This window comes from Marmota flaviventris, chromosome 7 (assembly GCF_047511675.1).
Source record: "Marmota flaviventris isolate mMarFla1 chromosome 7, mMarFla1.hap1, whole genome shotgun sequence".
Taxonomy (NCBI): Eukaryota; Metazoa; Chordata; class Mammalia; order Rodentia; family Sciuridae; genus Marmota; species Marmota flaviventris.
In genome coordinates this window covers 88,241,089-88,265,070 of record NC_092504.1, presented here as the reverse complement: position 1 = coordinate 88,265,070, position 23,982 = coordinate 88,241,089, and the positions used below count along the sequence as shown (strand labels likewise).

The 23,982-nt window shown below is 36.7% G+C and overlaps 1 protein-coding gene across 4 annotated transcripts in view; it reads left to right on the top strand.

Moving 5' to 3' along the window:
* The window catches only part of Sec24b (SEC24 homolog B, COPII coat complex component), a 93,422-nt gene that overhangs the window by 13,650 nt on the left and 55,790 nt on the right, over positions 1-23,982 (top strand). For all 4 annotated transcript variants that reach the window (XM_071614477.1, XM_027935478.2, XM_071614478.1 and 1 more), the window contains exons 2-3: positions 13,749-14,519; positions 22,008-22,181. In XM_071614477.1, the coding sequence (XP_071470578.1) occupies positions 13,749-14,519; positions 22,008-22,181 (945 nt within the window). The remainder of the gene's footprint in view (positions 1-13,748; positions 14,520-22,007; positions 22,182-23,982) is intronic.

Genomic DNA, 23,982 nt, shown 5'->3' with positions numbered 1-23,982 from the left:
GGTTAAGATTCTTGCAACCCAATTATTTCTCCTCCGAACCTTCTTTCTTGCATTGTCTCATACTTGAGCTTTTGGGAGACACCTCACTTCGAAACCATAACAGCAGTAAGAGTGCTGTGTTCGTATTCCTGCTTTCATCATAGGGAATATTAAGAAAACATATTTTCCATTGTTGGTATTTAATAAAATTAATATTTTTACTGTGTTATTTAGAACATTCTTAAGGGAAATCAGCCATTTTCTCCCTGTCAGTGCATAGTGTTAAAGAATATGCTAGTAACTAGTACTGCTTGGTCCCACTACTTCAATTTATGCCACAAGTCTAGCATGTTACCCATCATGTATTTTTTTTTTAATATTTATTTTTTAGTTGTAGTTGGACACAATATCTTTAAATTATTTATTTATTTTTATGTGGTGCTGGGGGTCAAATCCAGGGCCCCACCCTTGCTAGGTGAAGGCTCTACTGCTGAGCCACAACTTCAACCCCCCCATCATGTTTTTTTATATAATTTGTACAAAGGTTAACACATCGTGGAAGGCAAATGACATCTTAGCACTATTAGAAAAATAGTCTTTACCTGTGGATTCTTTTTGAAGTGATTTTTCCTTTCTCGATGTTATATTCTTGCTTCTTTTGTCAAAAATCATATGGCAGGCCAGGTATGGTGGCACACAGTCTGTTCCCAGCAACCTAGGAAGCTTAAGACAAGAGGATTGCAAGTTTGTAGCCTCACCAATTTAACAAGAGCCTGCCTCAAAATAAGAAATATAAAGAACCGGGGATGTTGCCCAGTAGTAGAGTGCCCCATAGTCTCCCCCCATTAAAAAAAAATCAGTTGGCAGTAAATAAGTGGATTCTTTATTGTGTTCCATTGTTCTAAGTGTCTGTTTTATTGTTAATGCCTTACTGTTTTGGTTACTATAGCTTTGTAGTATGTTTTGAAGTCAGGTATTGTAATGCCTCCAGCTTTGTTCTTTTTGCTCAGGATTGCTTTGCTATTTTGTGGTTCCACACAAATTTTGGGAATATTTTTACTAGTTCTGCAAAAAAGGTCATTGGTTTTTTGATAGGAATTAGACTTAATCCATATATCATTTTTGGTTGGACATTAATTTTTGCAATCCCTAAATGGGATCCTTCCATTTGTGTGTGTGTGTGTGTGTGTGCACGCACGCGTTTGTGTGTGTTCTTTTCAGATTCTTTAATTGTGTTTTGTAATTTTCATTGTAGAGATTATTTACTTCCTTAAATTAGTTCTTCAGTATTTTGATTTTTTGAAGTTATTGTGAATGGGATTGCTTTCTTCTTGATTTTTCTTAGTAATTTTATTATTCGCATATACAAAAGCTTCTAATGTTTGAGATGCCCTTTTTTCTTGCTTTATTGCTCTAAGATTTCCAATACAGTGCTGAATAAGAATGGTGAAAGTAGACATTCTTGTCTTGTTTGGAAACACTTTAGGCTTGAATATGTTTTTCTTTATTTGAACATATTTATAACTGTTTTGAAGCTTTTGTTTTACTGAATTCAACTTCTGGGATCTCTTCGATTCTGGGGTCTGCCTGCTTTTTTACTGGGCATTTTGTTGTGTCCTTTGTCTACACAGTTAAGCTGTCCACAGGGCACTTGACCCAACAATTGTAACTGATAAGTAGTTACTTTTAGAAAAGTAAAATAAGTTGACACAAAGATTTGCCTACAAATCTATTTTTTGTCACATAGTTTAACTTTAAAATTTTAAAACAACCCAAATCATCAGTAATAAATAATAGATTAATAATAATAAATGGATTATAATAATAAATCCATGTAACGGAATCCTATTCACATTAAAAATGATGATGGAAAGATATTCATGAACATTATAATGAAGGATTCATGTTAAATTATACCCACTTCTTCTTTACTGAATTGGGCATATATGTGCTAAAAGAAAATATTGAATGGTTATGTGTGAGAATGTTAAGAGCAGTTATCTCATGTAGTAAGATTGTGGATGAATTTTATTTGCTTACTTTCTGTATCTTTTTTTATTTTTTTAAAAATTTCAAAGACATTTTTTAGTTGTTGATGGACCTTTATTTTATTTGTTTGTATATGGTTCTGAGAATCAAACCCAGTGCCTCACACATGCTAGGCAAGCGTTCTTCTGAGCTACAACCCCAACCCTCTTTTTTTAATTTTTAAAAACAATATATTTTTAATGTATTTATTTTTATGTGGTGCTGAAGATGGAACCAAGTGCCTCACCTCTGCCTGCAAGCACTGTGCCACTGAGCCACCACCCCAGCTCCTGTGTATCTTTTTTAATGATGAAAAAAATGTATATTTAGAATTAGTCAGCTGGACTCAGTTTAGAGGATCCCAACATCAAATTTTGGCAACATCAAAGCATAATATTCAGGAGCCAGTTAAACACATGCCTTCTTTTCCCATCAGGATTGACTAGGGTATTGACTTTTGCTGGCCAACATCAGTGCCATAGAGCTTCTGCACAGCCTGTTTGATCTGGAGCTTGTTGGCCTTGACATCCACAAGGAACACTAGTGTGTTTTTGTCTTCCATCTTCTACATGGCAGACTCAATAGTCAAGGGGAGCTTAATGATGGCAGAGTGAACAAGCTTGTTTCTCCTGGGGGCACTCTTACAAGGGCATTTGGGCTGACTCCTGAGCCACAGTGTCTGGGGCCACCAGAATGTGGGTGATGTGTGGACTTTTTTATTTTTATTTTTAATTAATTAATTATTATTATTATTTTGGTTGTAGATGCCTTTGAACCCTGCCTTCTTGGCTTTCAAAGCTTTTGCTTTGCCTGGGATAGAACGTTCCTTCTCTTTTGATGCCATCTTGGTGAAAAGTATGACTGTTAATAGCAATTTTTTCAGTAAGATTACAGACAGTTTTTGTCACTTTCTTTTAAAATAATGACCATCACATTTGCAATAAGTAAAATATATCTAAAGTTATTTTTCAAAAACTCAACTACATATATTGCTAATTTATTTTCTCTTCCATATCCATTGTCTCTGTCCATTTTTGCTATATTGAAATAACTCTTTGTGTATGTGTTTGTGTGGTGCTGGGGATCGAACTCAGGGCCTTATGCATGCCAGGCAAACACCCTACACTGAGCTACACCCCTAACCTCACCAGTAGTCTTTTAATATGTACCACAAAATCATTTTCAATAGAAAGAAAGATCAGTTTCAGTAATTATTACAAAAGACAGTATTGCCTTTAAAAAAGTTTAACATAATATGTATGTAAATGTGTACAGTGCACTATGTTGTTACACTCTTAGAAAAACTTGTTGTTATACTCTTAGTTCCTTCCTTCCTAGAAAACAATATTTGGAGGCCTTAGGTAAGCTATGAAAAACAGTTGAAACAGGTACTCTAGAAAAGAATGGAGAGAAAAAAACCAAAGACTGAATTTTTTTTTAATGTATATAAGGAGAGGCAAAAACAACAGAATCATAGACAGGTGTTGTAAAACTGCACTTTTCAATATGGTAGCCTCTAGCCACATTTGAAATTTGGGTAATCTGAATTGAGAAATGCTTTAAGTGTAAAATATACACAATGGGGTTTGAGGAAAAATAAAAAATGAGATATCTTACTAAGTTTTAAATACTGAATGCATGTTAATGTGATATATTTATCTTTTGATTAATTTTAATTACAGTTGCTCCTCCACAAACAGTGGGTTTACATTCCAATAAACATGTCTTGAGTTGAAAATACCATTAGTAGAAAATACATTTAATACATCTTACCTGCAAATATCATAGCTTAGCCTAGTTTACCTTAAGTATGTTGAGAACAGTTATATTAGCCTGTAGTTAGATAAAATGATCTAACACAAAACTATAAAACATAAAAAGTGTCATAACATAAGTAGTAATAAAGTGTTGAATATTTCATTGTAATTTATTGAATATCAGTATCCAAAGAATGTTGGCCTCATAGTATAATGTGGAGGATTATGTAGCTGACCAGAGCTGTGGTTCCCTGCTGCTGTTCTGCATGGTGAGAGTATCCTACAGTTTGTTACCAGCCCAAGATCAAAATTTGAAGTTCAGTTTCTACTGAATGTATGTGCTTTTGCTCCATGGTCAAGTCAAAAAATCCTAAATAGGGGCCATCAGTTTTCAGATACTTTTTCATACCTTTGGAACATTTAAATTGTGATATTGAGTAAGAAATGGTAAACCTCTACATATGATTAAATATTCCTGCCCCCAAATCCCCCAGAGTAAATTTTTTTCTTGAATGGACTGGGAAGTAAAAAGGCTTCCTCTGGTGGGTAATTCACTGATGTTAAATTTTAGCAGATATAACATTTCCACTATTTTTAGAAGAATGACATTTGAATAGTTTGGACATGATGATCATTTCTCTATTTTCAGTTCATTTAGCATGGATGAGGCAAATCAATAATTAAGTGGTAGATATTTAAGTAGATTTTTTTTTTTAAATTTTTTATTGTTGGCTGTTCAAAACATTACATAGTTCTTGATATATCATATTTCACAATTTGATTCAAGTGGGTTATGAGCTCCCATTTTTACCCCATATACAGATTGCAGAATCACATCAGTTACACATCCATTGATTTACATATTGCCATACTAGTGTCTGTTGTATTCTGCTGCCTTTCCTATCCTCTACTATCCCCCCTCCCCTCCCCTCCCCTCCCCTCTTCTCTCTCTGCCCCCTCTACTGACATTCGTTTGTCCCCCTTGTATTATTTTTCCCCTTCCCCTCACTTCCTCTTGTATGTACTTTTGTATAACTCTGAGGGTCTCCTTCCATTTCCATGCATTTTCCCTTCTCTCTCCCTTTCCCTCCCACCTCTCATCCCTGTTTAATGTTAATCTTCTTCTCATGCTCTTCGACCCTACTCTGTTCTTAGTTACTCTCCTTATATCAAAGAAGACATTTGGCATTTGTTTTTTAGGGATTGGCTAGCTTCACTTAGCATAATCTGCTCTAATGCCATCCATTTCCCTGTAAATTCTATGATTTTGTCATTTTTTAATGCAGAGTAATACTCCATTGTGTATAAATGCCACATTTTTTTTATCCATTCATCCATTGAAGGGCATCTAGGTTGGTTCCACAGTCTAGCTATTGTGAATTGTGCTGCTATGAACATCGATGTAGCAGTGTCCCTGTAGCATGCTCTTTTTAGGTCTTTAGGGAATAGACCGAGAAGGGGAATAGCTGGGTCAAATGGTGGCTCCATTCCCAGCTTTCCAAGAAATCTCCATACTGCTTTCCAAATTGGCTGCACCAATTTGCAGTCCCACCAGCAATGTACAAGTGTACCCTTTTCCCCACATCCTCGCCAGCACTTGTTGTTGTTTGACTTCATAATGGCTGCCAATCTAACTGGAGTGAGATGGTATCTTAGGGTGGTTTTGATTTGCATTTCTCTGACTGCTAGAGATGGTGAGCATTTTTTCATGTACTTGTTGATTGATTGTATGTCCTCCTCTGAGAAGTGTCTGTTCAGGTCCTTGGCCCATTTGTTGATTGGGTTGTTTGTTCTCTTATTGTCTAATTTTTTGAGTTCTTTGTATACTCTGGATATTAGGGCTCTATCTGAAGTGTGAGGAGTAAAGATTTGTTCCCAGGATGTAGGCTCTCTATTTACCTCTCTTATTGTAACTTTTGCTGAGAAAAAACTTTTTAGTTTGAGTAAGTCCCATTTGTTGATTCTAGTTATTAACTTTTGTGCTATGGGTGTCCTATTGAGGAATTTGGAGCCCGACCCCACAGTATGTAGATCGTAGCCAACTTTTTCTTCTATCAGACGGCGTGTCTCCGATTTGATATCAAGCTCCTTGATCCATTTTGAATTAACTTTTGTGCATGGCGAGAGAAAGGGATTCAGTTTCATTTTGTTGCATATGGATTTCCAGTTTTCCCAGCACCATTTGTTGAAGATGCTATCCTTCCTCCATTGCATGCTTTTAGCCCCTTTATCAAATATAAGGTAGTTGTAGTTTTGTGGATTGGTTTCTGTGTCCTCTATTCTGTACCATTGGTCCACCCGCCTGTTTTGGTACCAGTACCATGCTGTTTTTCTTACTATTGCTCTGTAGTATAGTTTGAAGTCTGGTATCGCTATACCGCCTGATTCACACTTCCTGCTTAGCATTGTTTTTGCTATTCTGGGTCTTTTATTTTTCCATATGAATTTCATGATTGCTTTCTCTATTTCTACAAGAAATGCCGTTGGGATTTTGATTGGCATTGCATTAAACCTATAGAGAACTTTTGGTAATATCGCCATTTTGATGATGTTAGTTCTGCCTATCCATGAACAGGGTATATTTTTCCATCTTCTAAGATCTTCTTCTATTTCTCTCTTTAGGGTTCTGTAGTTTTCATTGTATAAGTCTTTCACCTCTTTTGTTAGGTTGATTCCCAAGTATTTTATTTTTTTTGAAGATATTGTGAATGGAGTGGTTGTCCTCATTTCCATTTCAGAGGATTTGTCGCTGATATACAGGAATGCCTTTGATTTATGCGTGTTGATTTTATATCCTGCCACTTTGCTGAATTCATTTATTAGCTCTAATAGTTTCTTTGTAGACCCTTTTGGGTCTGCTAGGTATAGAATCATGTCATCTGCAAATAGTGATAATTTAAGTTCTTCTTTTCCTATTTTGATGCCTTTAATTTCTTTCGTCTGTCTAATTGCTCTGGCCAGTGTTTCGAGAACTATGTTGAACAGAAGTGGTGAGAGAGGGCATCCCTGTCTTGTTCCAGATTTTAGAGGGAATGCCTTCAATTTTTCTCCATTCAGAATGATGCTAGCCTGAGGCTTAGCATAGATTGCTTTTACAATATTGAGGTATGTTCCTGTTATCCCTAGTTTTTCTAGAGTTTTGAACATAAAGGGATGCTGTACTTTGTCGAATGCTTTTTCCGCATCTATCGAGATGATCATATGGTTCTTATTTTTAAGTCTATTGATGTGGTGAATAACATTTATTGATTTCCGTATATTGAACCAGCCTTGCATCCCAGGGATGAATCCTACTTGATCATGGTGCACAATTTTTTTGATATGTTTTTGTATCTGAGTGGCCAGAATTTTATTGAGGATTTTTGCATCTAGGTTCATTAGAGATATTGGTCTGTAGTTTTCTTTCTTTGAAGTGTCTTTGTCTGGTTTAGGTATCAGGGTGATGTTGGCCTCGTAGAATGAATTTGGAAGTTCTCCCTCTTTTTCTATTTCCCGAAGTAGCTTGAAAAGTATTGGTATTAGTTCCTCTTTAAAGGTTTTGTAAAACTCTGCTGTATACCCATCCGGTCCTGGGCTTTTCTTAGTTGGTAGTCTTTTGATGGTTTCTTCTATTTCCTCAATTGATATTGGTCTGTTTAGGTTGTCTATATCCTCCTGACTCAATCTGGGCAGATCATATGACTTAAGAAATTTATCTATGCCTTCACTATCTTCTAATTTATTGGAGTATAAGGATTCAAAATAATTTTTGATTATCTTCTGTATTTCTGAAGTGTCTGTTGTGATATTGCCTCTTTCATCCCGTATGTTAGTGATTTGAGTTCTCTCTCTTCTTCTCTTCGCTAGCATGGCTAAGGGTCTGTCGATTTTGTTTATTTTTTCAAAGAACCAACTTTTTGTTTTGTCAATTTTTTCAATTGTTTCTTTTGTTTCGATTTCATTAATTTCAGCTCTGATTTTAATTATTTCTTGCCTTCTACTTCTTTTGCTGTTGTTTTGCTCTTCTTTTTCTAGGATTTTGAGATGAAGTATGAGATCATTTATTTGTTGGTTTTTTTCTTTTTTTAAGGAATGAACTCCAAGCAATGAATTTTCCTCTTAGAACTGCTTTCAATGTGTCCCATAGATTCCGATATGTTGTGTCTGTGTTTTCATTAATCTCTAAGAATTTTTTAATTTCCTCCTTGATGTCTTCTATAACCCATTGATCATTCAGTAACCTATTGTTCATTCTCCAAGTGATGTATTCTTTTTCCTTCCTTCTTTTATCGTTGATTTTCAGTTCCATTCCATTATGATCAGATAGGATGCATGGTATTATCTCTACTCCTTTATATTGTCTAAGAGTTTCCCTGTGACATAATATATGATCTATTTTTGAGAAGGATCCATGTGCTGCTGAGAAAAAAGTGTAACTGCTTGATGTTGGGTGGTATATTCTATATATGTCAATTAAGTCTAGGTTATTAATTGTGTTATTGAGTTCTATCGTTTCCTTATTCAACTTTTGTTTGGAAGATCTGTCCAGTGGTGATAGAGGTGTGTTGAAGTCTCCCATGATTATTGTATGGTGGTCTATTAGACTCTTGAACTTGAGAAGAGTTTGATGAACATAGCTGCACCATTGTTTGGGGCATATATATTTATGATTGTTATGTCTTGTTGGTGTATGGTTCCCTTGAGCAGTATGTAGTGTCCCTCTCTATCTCTTTTGATTAACTTTGGCTTGAAATCTATTTTATTTGATATGAGTATGGATACTCCTGCTTGTTTCCGAAGTCCATATGAGTGATATGATTTTTCCCAACCTTTCACCTTCAGCCTATGTATGTCTTTTCCTATCAAATGCGTCTCCTGTAGGCAGCATATTGTTGGGTCTTGTTTTGTGATCCATTCTACTAGCCTGTGTCTCTTGATTGGTGAGTTTAAGCCATTAACATTTAGGGTTATTATTGAGATATGGGTTGTTCTTCCAGCCATATTTGTTTATTTCTGTTACTAAACATGGTTTGTTTTCCACTTTGATTATTTTCCCCCCTTTAGTGTCCTACCTCCCACTGTTGGTTTTCATTGTTATTTTCCATTTCCTCTTCCTGTAATGTTTTGCCAAGGATGTTTTGAAGAGATGGTTTTCTAGCTGCAAATTCTTTTAACTTTTGTTTATCGTGGAAGGTTTTAATTTCATCTTCCATCCTGAAGCTTAATTTCGCTGGATACACAATTCTTGGTTGGAACCCATTTTCTTTCAGTGTTTGAAATATGTTATTCCAGGATCTTCTAGCTTTCAGAGTCTGTGTTGAAAGATCAGCTGTTATCCTGATTGGCTTACCCCTAAATGTGATCTGCTTCCTTTCTCTTGTAGCTTTTAAAATTCTCTCCTTATTCTGTATGTTGGGCATCTTCATTATAATGTGTCTAGGTGTGGGTCTCTTATGATTTTGCACATTCGGCGTCCTGTAGGCTTCTAGGATTTGGGGTTCTGTCTCATTCTTCAAGTCTGGGAAGTTTTCTCGTATTATTTCATTGAATAGATTGCTCATTCCTTTGGTTTGAAACTCTGTCCCTTCCTGTATCCCAATGACTCTTAAATTTGGTCTCTTGATGTTATCCCATATTTCTTGGATGTTCTGCTCATGGTTTCTTAACAGTCTTGCTGAGCTGTCTATGTTCTTTTCAAGTTGAAATACTTTATCTTCATTGTCTGATGTTCTGTCTTCTAAGTGTTCTACTCTGCTGGTAGTATTCTCAATTGAGTTTTTAAGTTGGCTTATTGTTTCCTGCATTTCTAGGATTTCTGTTTGTTTTTTATAACCTCTATTTCCCTGTATAGTTGATCTTTTGCTTCTTGGATTTGTTTATGTAATTCATTGTTGAAGTGATCTTTCATTGTCTGATTTTGCTGTCTGATGTCTTCCTTGAGACTCCAGATCATCTGAAGCATGTATATCCTGAATTCTTTATCTGACATTCCATCTGCTGCAGCTATTACCTCTTCTAACGTTGAGTTGACCTGCAATGCTTGTGGTCCTTTCTTTCCTTGTCTCTTCATACTGTTCGCGTTCCTTTCTACTTGGTGAAACTGTTGTGCTATTGAATTTTCCCCCTATATATTTATATTGGTCTTGTATAGTTGCAAAGTCTCCCTCGCAGGCGCGGGCGGCGGCTCTGCCCCTCCTCCAATTGGGGCAATGTGCCTACCACGCCGGCAGGCCGCTGGGCCTGCTCTGCCGGTCGGTAGCAGGTCCGCCGACCTTGCAGGCGCGGGCGGCGGCTCTGTCCCTCTGCGGGCCGCTAGGCTTGTTCTGTCGGTGGTCGCAGTTCTGCCTATTTTGCAGGCGCAGGCAGCGGCACTGCCCCTCTGCAGGCCTCTGGGGCTGTACTGCCAGTGGGTCGCAGGTCCGCCTACCTTGCAGGCGCGGGAGGGGGGGGCGGCTCTACCCTTCCTCAGGCCACTGGGCCTGTTCTGTCTCTCGGTTGCAGGTCTGACCTGTTCTGATGGTGGTCACAGTTCCGTCTACCTTGCAGGCGCGGGGGGGAGGGGGCGGCTCTGCCTCTCAGCAGGCCGCTGCTCCTCTTCTGCCAGTGGGTCGCAGGCCCGCCTACCTTGCAGGAGTGATTGGAAGCTCTGCCCCTCCGCGGGCCCCTGGGCCTTTTTTGTCGGTGGTCACAGTTCCGCCTACCTGGCAGGCGCGGGAGTGGGGGGCGGCTCTGCCCCTCAGCAGGCCGCTGGGCCTGTTCTGTGGGTGGTCACAGTTCCCTGTACCTTGCCGGCGCAGGGGGAGGGGGCGGCTCTGCCTCTCAGCAGGCCGGTACTCCTCTTCTGCCGGTGGGTCGCAGGCCCGCCTACCTTGCAGGAGTGATTGGAAGCTCTGTCCCGCCGCGGGCCTCTGGGCCTTTTCTGTCAGTGGTCACAGTTCCACCTACCTGGCAGGCGTGGGGGGTGGGGGGCGGCTCTGCCCCTCAGCAGGCCGCTGGGCCTGCTCTGTGTGTGGTCACAGTTCCCTTTACCTTGCCGGTGCAGGGGCAGGGGGCGGCTCTGCCCCTCAGCAGGCCGCTAGGCCTGCTCTGTGCGTGGTCACAGTTCCCTCTACTTTGCCGGCGCAGGGGGAGGGGCTTAAGTAGATTTTGACTTGGATCTTCTCTTCATTACATTCTCTTCAGAACATTCTACCAGACTGATTTCTGAGACTATAGTGCTAATAGCGTAGTTTACTGAGGTTAAAGTGAAATGAAGAAAATCTATCTTATATATGTAAGTAGGGGGAGGAGGAGAACATTGCTCATTAGTTATTCCCAATAACTATTCCTTTTAAATAAATAAGTTATTTCAGGTAAACTGTGATTAAATAAAATAACCTGTAAGAAAAGTAAATTTTAAACCTAGTAAAATGTTATCTGAATTTTGGGTCTTAGTATTCTTTTTGAAATTATACAGTTGTGGATATTAGTTATCCTTTAATGCCTGATTATAAATTATCTTTGTGTTGGCTGTAGAATATGTATTACATGGCCCCAAATGAAGATTCTGCCACATTATTTAGTAGAAATTGAATACAACCAGGAAATGTAAGCTTTATTCTCATTTCTTTTATTTTACTTTTTAATTTTTTTAAATATTTATTTTTTAGTTTTAGGTGGGCACACTATCTTTATTTTATTTTTATGTGGTGCTGAGAATCGAACCTAGTGCTTCATGCATGCTAGGCAAGCGAGCTACCACTTGAGCCACATCCCCAGCCCCCTTCTCATCTCTTTTATACATATGTTTTTATACATTATTATGACAAGGAGCACAGCAGTACTTCCTTTGTTTACTTGTGTCAGGGAATTTTAAACAGTTTATGAATTTTGTTCTTGTTACTGTTTCTTATGGCACAGATACCTATTTCCTTCCCCAGGAGATTGAAATTAGATCCTAAGATAATTAAGGCATGCCCCAAACACAAAGAAAAGTGGTTGGACCAAGACTAGAATTCCATTGTTGGGATAATTGTCCATTTGCTTGGCTAAAGAAAGCAAGCTGGATTTAATTGTAGTGAGGGGCAGCAGGTTGTTAGTTAAGAACAGGGATTTGAGCTGGTTTTCTTGATTCACATCTGTTACTTCCTAATCATGAAACTTTGTTAAACAGATTACTTCTGAGCCTCACTTAACTTAAAAAGTGGATATGGTAACACTATTTACTTCAGAGAATGGCAGGAGTTTATGTAAAGCATTTAGAATAGTGAGTGGCTTATAATATAATCTGTTTAATGAAGGAGGTTTACAAGCATTACAGGAAAACATGCATGTATAGTTTTATAATCTTGGAATGTGGAAGGCCTATTAAGTATAATTCAAAGACATATCAAACATAAAGAATGATTTTATTACATAATAATCATGAAAGTATATCAAAAGATACTGTGAACAAAGTTACAAGATAAACAGTACTCTGAGAGAAAATACTTACAACATATAAAGTAGGGCTAATTTTCATTAAGGAAAGTATGCCCTGTAGAAAAAGGGCATATACAGAGAAAGACTCAGCATCACTCATAGTTAATTAATGCAAGCTAAAATGTCATATTGGCAAAGATTTAAATATATTTACATTGGGAAGGTGAGGCATTCTTAAGCATCATTGATGGAAGGTATAAATTGGTAGACATTTTAAGAGAGATTTTTAAACATGGCCTTTTTTTTTTTTTTTTTTAATTGTTGATGGACCTTTTTTGTTTATATGCAGTGCTGAGAATTGAACCCAATGCCTCACACATGCCAGGCAAGTGAGCTACTGCTGAGCCAGAGCCACAAGCCCATCCCAATGTGGCCAATTTTTAAAGCATAAAAACTTCGAATTTCCAGTTTCAGTGTCATATTTATTCAATGAAATATTACATAGGCTTTAAAAAATAATGCAGATTTACATATACTAACAGAAGGATAGTCAAAATATATTAAGTGAAAAAAGCAAGTTGTGAACTATTATGATTTTATGCAGTTTTAAAAAAATAAATGTCATATATGCTTACATATGCATACATACATGGGTATGCAAAGAATACAAAAAAAAAAAAAATTACCAGATTGTATCTTGGAGGTACAATATCAGCTACCAAAGAGAGGAAGGGATTTTTACTTTATAGTCTTCATTATTTATATATATATTTTTTAAAGCAACAGATGTAATTGTTACTTTTTTTCCTTTTGGGGTCCTGGGATTGAACCCAGGGCTTGTGTATATTAAGCTTGTGTTCTATTGAGCTATACCCCTAGCTTGTTATTTTATAAATAAGAAAAACAAGACTGATACAAAGAGGTTTGAACTCCTTTCATACTGGGTATTAGTTATCTATGGTTGCATTATAAAATCCCCTGAAACTTAGCAATTTAAAACAACAAATGTTTACATCACAGTCTCTGAGGGACATTAAATTGGGGGTGGTCTAACTTGGTTTTCTGGATTAGGGTCTCTCTTGAGATTGTAGTCAAGTTGTTAGTTGGGCTTTCATTATTTCAAGACTTTCTGAGTTTGAATAATGTACTTGCAAACTCACTCGAGGTTGTTGGCAGGCCTCAGTTTCTCTTTGGCTGTTGGTCACACAATTCTGTTCCGCACTACATCGCTTCTCCATAGGACTGTTCACAGCTTGACAGCTTGCTTCTTTAAGACTAATCTAAGAGAAGGAACATCAGAAGTCAAGACTGGGCTAATCTGGGAAATGATATCTCCATCTGTGCCTCATTGACCACACAGTCCATTCCTTATACATTATGAGGGAGGACCGTGCAAGATCTGAATAGTAGGAGCAATATGATCATTAGGGTTCTTCCCAAAGGCTAGCTACCACAGTGGGTTTGTGACAGTATATATCTTTTGTGATAAATTGGGATTATGGAGAAGAAAATTAATTGGGTCAACATTTAGATGGAACTGTTTTAAGAATTTAGGTATTTCTTTACACATTCCCATAAATATTTACTTTTCATTTTCTTTTTCAGGTCCAGCACATAGTCAAATGCAGGTTCCATCTGGGTATGGATTACATCATCCAAACTATATTGCCCCCTCAGGACATTTCCCTCAAGGACCTGGAAAAATGACCTCATTGCCATTGGAGAGCCAGCGTGATGATTACTACTCTGGTCTCTATACAGTACCAACACAAAATGTGGTGACTCCTTGCACATCAAACCAATCAGGAGCACAGCAGATGTATGGCAGGGGTCCTCCTGCCCCTCACGTTGTGGGATCCACTCCAGGATCTTTCCAAGGTGCTGCATCATCAGCATCCCATTTGTATACGAGTGCCTCCCAGCCATATTCCTCTTTTGTGAATCACTACAATAGTCCAGCCATGTACTCTGTCAACTCTTCTGTTGCTTCTCAGGGATTTCCCTCTACTTGTGGTCATTACGCTATGTCAACTATTTCTAATGCTGTGTATCCTAGTATTTCATATCCTTCTCTGCCTGCTGGTGATCCATATGGGCAAATGTTTACCTCACAAAATGCTCCGACTGTCAGGCCAGTTAAAGATAATTCATTTCCTGGCCAAAATACAGTTATTAGCTACCCATCGCCACTTCCACCTCCACCGTCACAGCAGCAGCAGCAGCAGCAGCAACAGCAACAGCAACAGCAGCAGCAAAGTCTTTCAGGATATAATACCCTATCATGGTCAGCTCCGGGCCTTCCATCAACCCCAGACAGTCTCATCCGAAACCACACGGGGTCCCTGGCTCCAACCAACAACAACCCAACAAATACTGGTAGGTTGAATGAACAGTTCACCAAAACAATGTTGAAAATCAGTGCTTTTTCTATCAGGTTATTTATGGGAAGGATAAAGATATACTGCTTGGTAGAAATTTTGGCAGTAAACTCACCATTACAATGCATTTGCTTTATTTTTCTGTGGTATTTTACTGCATCTCCCTGAACCTTTCTGCCTTACCATTTACAATTAGTCACCCAGCTGTCTTCCTTGTATAGCCTGGTTCCTTCCTCAGGCAGTATTTGCTGATGTGTTATTTGCCTCTGTAATAGTTGTCTTTAATGTGAACCGGGTATGGGGTAAACTGGAAGGGTATATTTTGAGGATGTCTTGCTGGCCACTACTTTCTCTTTTCTATGTTCGAGTGGGGCAAGCATGTTCCCATCTATAGTCCCACTGACATAGAAAAGATGATGCCTGTGACATTACACTGGCTTCCCTAAGTTAACCTCTGTGAGGGACTTTCAAGGAAGATACGTGTTAACACATAAAAGTGGTTTGCTCATTCTCAAATGGGTAAATTTGGATGAAGAATGAGGGAGAAATGAGATGCATGAAGAGGACCCTGTTAGTTCGCCTCTCTGACCTTCCTAAATCAAGATATAGTTAAATGTATTGGTTTTAAAATCACATATCCTAGATGTATGGTTTTTAAATTGGTGTTTTCATAGGTTGTTCTCACTTTAATTCAACGCATGAACTTATAATTTAACAAAGTGTTCTTGAATCATATGAAAATGCATGCAAAGAACAATAGTTCATAAAACTGTGGTAGTTTTCTGATTTTTTTAGGTTGTTTATCAGTGTTCAGATAGCCATATGGCAAAGGTGTTATGGAAAGGTATTCTTCCCTGGACAATTAGATTATTATTATTTTTTTAAGTATTTATTTATTTATTTTTAGTTGTAGTTAGACACAATACCCGTATTTCGTTTGTTTTTATGTGGTGCTGAGGACTGAACCCAGTGCCTCACACATGCAAGGCAGGCACTCTACCACTAAGCTACAGCCCCAGCCCCAACAATTAGATTATTTAAATTTAGGACTTTAATATCATATCTGAACTGTACATTTGAGTTAAGCAGATATCAAAAATATGGTGATGGATACATTATTGCCCCCCCAGACAGTTGATATCGTAATATTGAAGACATGGAATAAAAGAGATATTAAATGTTATTTCATTTGCTTCGCCCCGCCCAGTGATACTAGGTACTGATCCCAGGGCCTTTTACCTGTTTAGCAAGTACCCTACCACTGACCTAACCCTGAGCTCCTTTATTTTTATTTTTTATTTTATTTGGTACTGGGAATTAAACCCAGGAGCATTTAGCCACTGAGTCACATCCTAGCCCTTTTAGTATTTTATCTAGAGACAGGGTCTCACTAAGTTGCTCAGGCTGTCTTTGAACTCACGATCCTCCTGCCTCAGTCTCTTGAGCCTCTTGGATTTTAGGTGTGTACCACTGTGCCCAGCCTCAGCTCTTTTTTTTTTTTTTTTTTTTTTTTTTAATATTTTGGAGGGGAAAGTGAACTCTCTATTATTTATTTATTTATTTTTTATGTGGTGTTGAGGATTGAACTCAATGCCTCACATGTTCAAGGCAAGTGCTCTACCACTGAGCTACAGCCCCAGCCCCTCCTTTTTAATTTTTAATTTGTTTTAATTAATTATACATAACAGTAGAATTAATTTTGATACATTGCACACAAATGGAGCACAATTTCTCATACCTGTGGCTGCACATGGTGCAGAGTCACACTAGTAGTGTAGTCATACACATATATAGGCTCAGATCCTTTTTTTGGGTACTGGGGATTGAACTCAGGGACACTCTACCACTGAGGCCTATTTTGTATTTTATTTAGAGGTAAGGTCTCAGTTGCTTAAAGCCTTGCTGAGGCTGGCTTTGAACTCACGATCCTCCTGCCTCAGCCTCCTGAGCTGCTGGGATTATAGGCGTGTGCCACTGTGTCTGGCTCAGCTCTTTTTTAATATTTATTTTGAAATAGGGGCTCACTAATTTGCCCAGGCTAGCCTTGAATTTGTGATCCTTTTGCTTCAGCCTCCCCAGTAGCTGGGATTACAGGGATGTGATGCCACTTGTCTTTTTTTTTTTAGTTGTAGTTGGACACAATATCTTTATTTTATCTATTTATTTTTATGTGGTACTGAGGATCAAATCTTGCGCCTTGCACCTGCTAAGTGGTACCACTGACCCTCTACCCCAGTCCCCCCACTTGTCTTTTGAAGAAAGCCTATTAATGCATTGTAATTCAGCACTATAATTTCAGATTATTTTATTAAAAAGTCTACTTCAAATATGTATGTTTGGGTGCTGTGTTTAGTTGTTAACTTGGGCCAAATTTTTAACTAGTGTTTAAAAGGTGTCATTTCATTAGGCCATTTTAAAATAGTCAACTGTCCCTATATGGGACTCTCTAGTACAATCAAATAATCTAGTACAGAATTTCTTTTTAAAGTTTGAGGTGGAATTGCTTGATACTTGAGTGTGTGACTTTAGGATATAAAGATTACCCCCCTATTTTTTGTGATACTACAGATTGAAACCAGAGGCACTCTACCTCAGCTACAATCTCAGTTCCTTTTTTTATTTTTATTTCTTTTTTTGAAATAGGGTCCTGCTAAGTTGCTAACACTAGCCACAAACTTATTATTCTACTGTCTCAGCCTCCTGAGTTTCTGCGATTACGGGCATGTGTCAGCATGCCAGTTCCTAATGTTACCCATTTTTGACAAGCTAAATAAATACCAGAACTTTGTAAACTAATTTAATATCATTCTCTTTAGTTTATTTTTAGTATCTCTTTGTTTTGAAAAGCACATAATTTAAAAAATTAACAAGATAAATTTTGTTGCCAAGATGTAGAATTTTACCAGAAAAATTATGTTGATTAAAATAAATTATTTTGAAATTTTTTCTTAATAAAATTGCATATGGATAGCATAATTATAAAATTTATAGTGTCTGACTGATGTCAATGTACTATGCACAGAAAACATTCATAAAGTTTTTGTTTAAAAATAATAAACATTTATATAATCTTTGTATAAAAGTCCACTATATACATGACACTAAGATACAGTCATCGATGTTAATATTATATTCATTATCTCTAATTGATGATATACCTGAGGAAAAGCAAAATAAATACTGTGTAGGAGATAATTATCTGGACAAAGAAAGAAATTAGAAATAAATAAGTTAGGAAAAAAATTAGGCTCATTGGGGAAATGTTCATGAAAAATAGAAATAGTAGAGCATAAGATGTTATTTTTAGCTTTGGAAATTGGTGAGATTGTAGAGAGTGAGATCGGAGTAACATAATTTTGCTCCTTCAGAGTCCTATTCTTTCAGTTTTTCTAAGCTACTATTAAACCTTCTTATGTCTTCTCAACTTGGTTCCTAGCACTTCTAAATTTTTCTACACATAGTCCTCCAAGCTTAGACGATGAGTGAGATCCATCTTCATGTTCACTTCCTGCAGAATTTGGATTTATCATTCTCCCTTCTTCTGTGTGTCAGTTTCTCAGTTTCTCTTGTGCTGTGAGATTGAATAGGTAAATAGGTGGGAGGAATCAATGGAGGAAAAATTTATTCTTGGTCCAGTCTGCAGCCATCAGAGGTTTATAAACAAGATGATACCACTGTCAGATTTGTGTTTCAAACTTTCTTCTATGAGTAGGGTGGTATGATGCGTAGAGGAGAAAGAATCTAGAGCTGGAAGACAAGCTAGAAGGAATTACTACAGTTATTCAGATGGAGCATGACAATTTGGTCTGGGAATGGTTTAGACTAAGGACAGATCACAGAGATGACCTCAAAGATTTGTTGATATAGTTTATGAAGAAAATGGAAGAATAAAAGGTGACTTAAAATTTCTCTTAAAGAATTTGAATGAGTGGTAGTACTATTAACTGAGAATTTATTTAATCTCTCCTAGTTCCTAAAGAATTTTAATCATAAGTACTTAAAATAGGGTTTATTTTTTGGTGTTAAGGAGTATTCTTTTGAGATGTTGGCCAGATATCTAATCCTCATATATTACGTATGAGGGTTAGAATTCTAAGTAAATTTATAAAGAACTAAGGAGCTACTAAGTAAAGAACCACCTTAGTTATGAGAAAAAGACAAGATTTATTCTTAAATCACGATTTCTTTCTCAGAATACCCCATAAACGAAACAGTACTTCAGCAATTCACTTTGCATAGTGCCAGTTTTATATATTGTTATTCTGTCAAATTCCCTTTATGAAAGGAGCAACTTCTTGTTGGTATGTTTTTCTCCTTAATGTTGGTAGGTCTTATCTCCATCCAGCAAATGTTTGAAAGCCAACTATGTGCCAGGGTTTTTCTAGTGTTGGGAGGTAAAATAGTAAAAAGACTTGATTTACTTCCCATTTGGGGAAGTAAACATTATTTTGATGCACAAGTCAATATAAAATGGCCATTAAGTGATATGAAGCAGGGGTTTATCGTACTAAGAGCTAACTTTAGGTGCATTTTGCCTGTTAGTCATGAAACTTAAGGAAGTTTTCTGAGGAATCGATGTTTTGGCTGTAATCCTAGGGTTCAGTTCACCATGTAATAAAATAAATTGCAGGTGAATAATACTTAAATGTAAAAAGGTAAAGCTTTATAATTCTTCAGAGAAAATATAGGAGATTATTGCTACAGCCTTGGAATAGGGAAAGATTTCTTAGATAATATGATAGCCATAAAGGGTAAACATGATAAAGTCAACAACAAAAAAATGAAAAGACAAGCTGTGAAATGGGAGAAAAAACAACTTATACTTTTTTTCCGGAATATACAAATGACATACAAATTAATATAGAAAAGACAACAAACAATAGAAATATACATGAACAGGCATTTTCATAGAAGATGAAATGAAACATACTCAACTTTAATAATTGGAGGAAAGCAAATTAAAATGAGCATGGGCTGTCTTATACTTGGTATCAGATTGGTAAGAATTTGAAAGTCTGACCATACTAAGGGATGGGAAGTAATAGCAAACTCTTAGACACTGTTGATAGGAGGGTATATTGGTCAGTATTTTAGGAACACTTGACATAGTGAAATGGAAAATAACCCCACCCTAAAACACAGCTGTCCCTCTTCTGTATACTCAGGAGGAATCCTCTTCAAACTTTGTGCATGTGAATTACCTGAGGTCTTATTAAAATGCAGGTGTTGATTTACTTGATTCACTGGGTCTAGTACCATCTGACTGAAAATTCTAAAAATTCTACATGTCTAACAAGCTTCTGTGTGAAGTGTTGCTAATCCACAGATCACATTTTGATAGGAAAGCCCGAGAGCACACTTCTTACTTTAGATGTATAGCACGTATGGCAAATAACATGCTTAGTGCATGGGGTTAAAGAGACTGATCTGCTTTCTAGGATGAAAGCCTCATTTCCCACAAGCTGCCCACAGAGCTTAAAGATTCAGTGTTTCTTCTGCACACCTCCACCTATTCAAGCCACAGCGTATACACACAGAAACTGTGGTAGAGAAACTTGCACATCTGCACTAGGGACTTGGTTCACTGCTGTGCTGTATGAAAACAAAAAGTTGGAAACAACCTAAAAGCCTTTTATAGTGGAATGGATAAATATGTTTTTTGCAGTGGACTTCTGAACACGAGTGAAAATGATGAAATAGAGTTATATTTATTAATTCAAATGAATCCCAGAGATATAACATCGGAAGTCTTAGAGGAATACATGCAGTATGCTATTGTTATAAAGTTAAAAAGCAAGCAGAAATAATGTTTAGGGATAGCTGTATGTGTGGCAAATTATTTACAAAGTAAAGCAAAGAACAGTAACCAGTTCGGGGCGGTGGGGTCAGGGCATTCCTTGTATGAGGAGCATACTGAGAACTTCAATAGAATTGGGAATGTTTTATCTTCAGAGTTGGATGTTAAGTTAGGAATATTTCTTTTATATGCTTTGATAGACATGTGGAAATATATATGTGTGTGTGTATATATATTTACACGTGCAGGTACATACATCTAATTATACGTGATTACATCTTAGTTTGATCTTGCATGCTCTTAAATATTTTAATCTGCCTGTTACACTTAAAGTTTTAATGATACCAGTTATCCATCTCTGGTTTAAAACAATAGTGATGTAATTTTTCAGTGTTCTGCAGGTTGGCTGGGCAGTTCCTCTGCTGGTTTTTCCTAAGTTCCCTCTTGTGTCTTCACTTAGCTGGAGGATTCACTAGGCTAGATCCTAGATGGCTTCCTTTACAAGTCTAGCATTGGTACCTACTCTTTACTGGGGCACTCACATTTTTTTTTCCATGTGACTAGATCATCTTCCTTATGTGATGGTCTGTGCAGCATTTTAGCAGCAGAAAAGCTGGAAGGCCTCTTGAAATAAGGTTGGGACCGCACAGTTTTACTCCTATAACATTCTGTGGAGTAAAGCCAGTCACGAGGTTAGCTCCAACAGACTCCGCCTTGATGAAAGGAATTGCACTATATTGTGACAATGTTTTCAGTTTCCCATAATGACAGTCTTCCTAACTAAAATTGGTGAAGCAATCTGCATATTTAGACTACCTTCTAACCTCCTTTTCTCTTTCTCCTACATATTTTTTATGAAATATAAACATTTTGTTCTGTCACCACATTCCTATATTGTTTCAGTCTCAGACCTAAATTTGTTTACATATATACATCATCTTTATATGTACATACATATGTGCATTTATATTTATGCATACAGATACACATATATGTGTGCTTTTATTCAATATATAGTTACTACTTACCACTACTCTTTTACCATGGGTTTTTCAGTTATCTCTTGGTTGGGCTGTCTTAAAGATTACCCTAAAGGTCAGTGTTTTTCATCTAGGGACAATAATTTTGCCCCCTTAGTAGACATTTGGTAATCTGAATTATTGCAAAAGCTACTATGAATTAAGTGTACTTCATTCCAGAAGCCCAATCTAGTGCTATGGTGAAGCCCTTACTTTGGTGCATGTGAAATAAGGCATCTGGTTAGAAAGACAACTGAGAAGTGGCAGTTTACAATGCAAAATGAAATCTGAGCTAATGCTAGAAGGATTTATGGATTTCAGAGAACATATTACTGCTGTAAACTTTATTCATTTTCTTACCTGAGACACCATTGTAGAGTACACTAATTTTTAGTGTACTAATGGTTCATTAGTTAAAGAAAAGGTGTTTGGGGTTCATTTTCTTTAAGAATGTAAGGAAACTTGGGCAATGTTTTAGGAAAATTGCCATTAAAAATTATTAAAACATTTGGTGAATTTTGAAAAGCTGTTGTTTGGACCACCTTCTTTTCTAAATAATACAAGGTATTTTCTTCAAAACTTCAAAAACTCACTAACTGTATTTTGTTAGTAAATTTGCTTTAATATATTTCAAGTTGTTGCTGTGGATAAAATAGTATGTTGTCTTCAGTTGCAGATTCTCTATCCTGTGCTGTTATGCAAAATGTCCAGCCTCGAAAGTCCAGCCCAGTAGTATCCACTGTATTGTCAGGAGCCTCATCAACAAGAATGCCTTCTGCTGCAAAGCACCCAACAGAACCTGTGGCCCCAGTTACTCAGCCATCAGAGCTATTACAGCAGAAAGGTATTTGAGAAATTTGTTATTCAAATGGCTGATTTTAAAAAGTCAAACTATAACCATAATTTATAGAATACATATTTAAAGAAAAATAATTTATAATCTCAACCCAGGCCCAACTTTTGCATATCAACTTCCAGTTTCTCTTTATGATGACGTATTTTACATAATTAGAATCATACCATTTTGTGTTTTGCTTTTACATTTATTAAATTATTCAGTTCTTCATATATATTTTTTAGCCATATTCATGACTAATAACCCATTATGTTGATATATTAGGATTTACATCGTTCTATCATGTGATATTTTTCCTTTTTTTTCCCTTAAGGTTGGTATAAGTGACAGGCAATAAAATGTGTTGATTCTGTTTCTACACATACTCTTTTCTTTTGGAAGGTTTTTTTGGTCACTTTCTATCTAGCTAAAATTCCAGAGTATTGATGTTTCAGGTTAATATGCTCTATTTTTCATTTGATCAAAGGTGAAATGCTCTATTTTTCCTTTGACCAGATATTTTCAGGAATCTCTAGTTTGTATTTCCAGAGCAACCATTATAGTATTTTAAGGACTATTTTATGTAATGACAGCTTCCAGCCTTGATTATGAAGAACCCTTCTATTATATTCTGAAACTCAAAAAAAGAAAAAGCATCATAAATTTGTAGGTTGATCTTGCTGCTTGTATCTGTGAAGTGTTTATGTGGTCAAAAGAGGTCTTTCCATCAATCAGATTATACATTATACGTTTTCTTATTTGGTTTTAAAGGAAAACCAACTGCAATACAAAAAAATGTTTATTGATTCCCAAAGTCAGTGCTTGTACTGGAAATAGAATCTAGTTTTTATAAGCATTTATCTTCAAAGTAAAGGGCTGGTAGGAATATTTTGCTTATAATGAGTAGACAAACCTTGAGGGTAGATAAAAACCCTAAGTAAATGAGTGGTGTTTTTTTCCATATCTTTCTTGAATATTGATGGCTGTCTCCTACTTCTTAAATATTTCTCCTTTTGACTCTTTACATTGTTCCTTTCAATTTCTTTCCATCTACTGTATTTTCTTTTTGACCATCTCACTTTAAATGCCATCTGATCATCTTACTATAATTATCATTTTGTAAAACAGTCTACCACTTAACTGTCAAAATTATATTTCTTTTTTTAGTAGAAAATAGATTTGGAGAAGGAGCTACCATTTATTGAGCACTTACGTTCCAGATTCTTTGTAATTATCATCTCATTAATCCCTATATTAATCCTTTGACATAGATATACCTGATTAACAGATGAAAAAGCAAAATTCACAGAGTTTAAGTACCATGCCCATGTCTATAGTTTAATAACTAGTAGAGCAAAAGATTTCTAGGCAAGTCTTCTACCCCTGAGTTATACTCACAACTAAGATTTTTAACTCAAACCTCTCTATCTTGTGTTCTTTAAATGTGGCTGGAATATTGTTGTTGTTGGCTATTGACAAACTCTTGATTTACTTAAAATACTTGCTTGAGTAAGAGAGAAAATAATACTGGAGACATGTGAACTGTAGCTTTTATTCTTCCTTTTTCTTAAGTAGGAGCTTGGCCTCTTAATGTGCTCTTTTTCTTTGGATATCTGCATATATAAGCTACAATGAATGATTGTTCAAGTTGCAGTCTTCATGAATGGAGCCCCTAGGAATTGTGCAGTGTACCATCAGCATAGGGTATGGCCTAATCTGACTACTAAAATATTAATATAATTTGCCCTCCATAGTCTCAGTTCTGTATCTGCAGATTTAATCAACCACAGATAGAAACTATTCAGAAAAG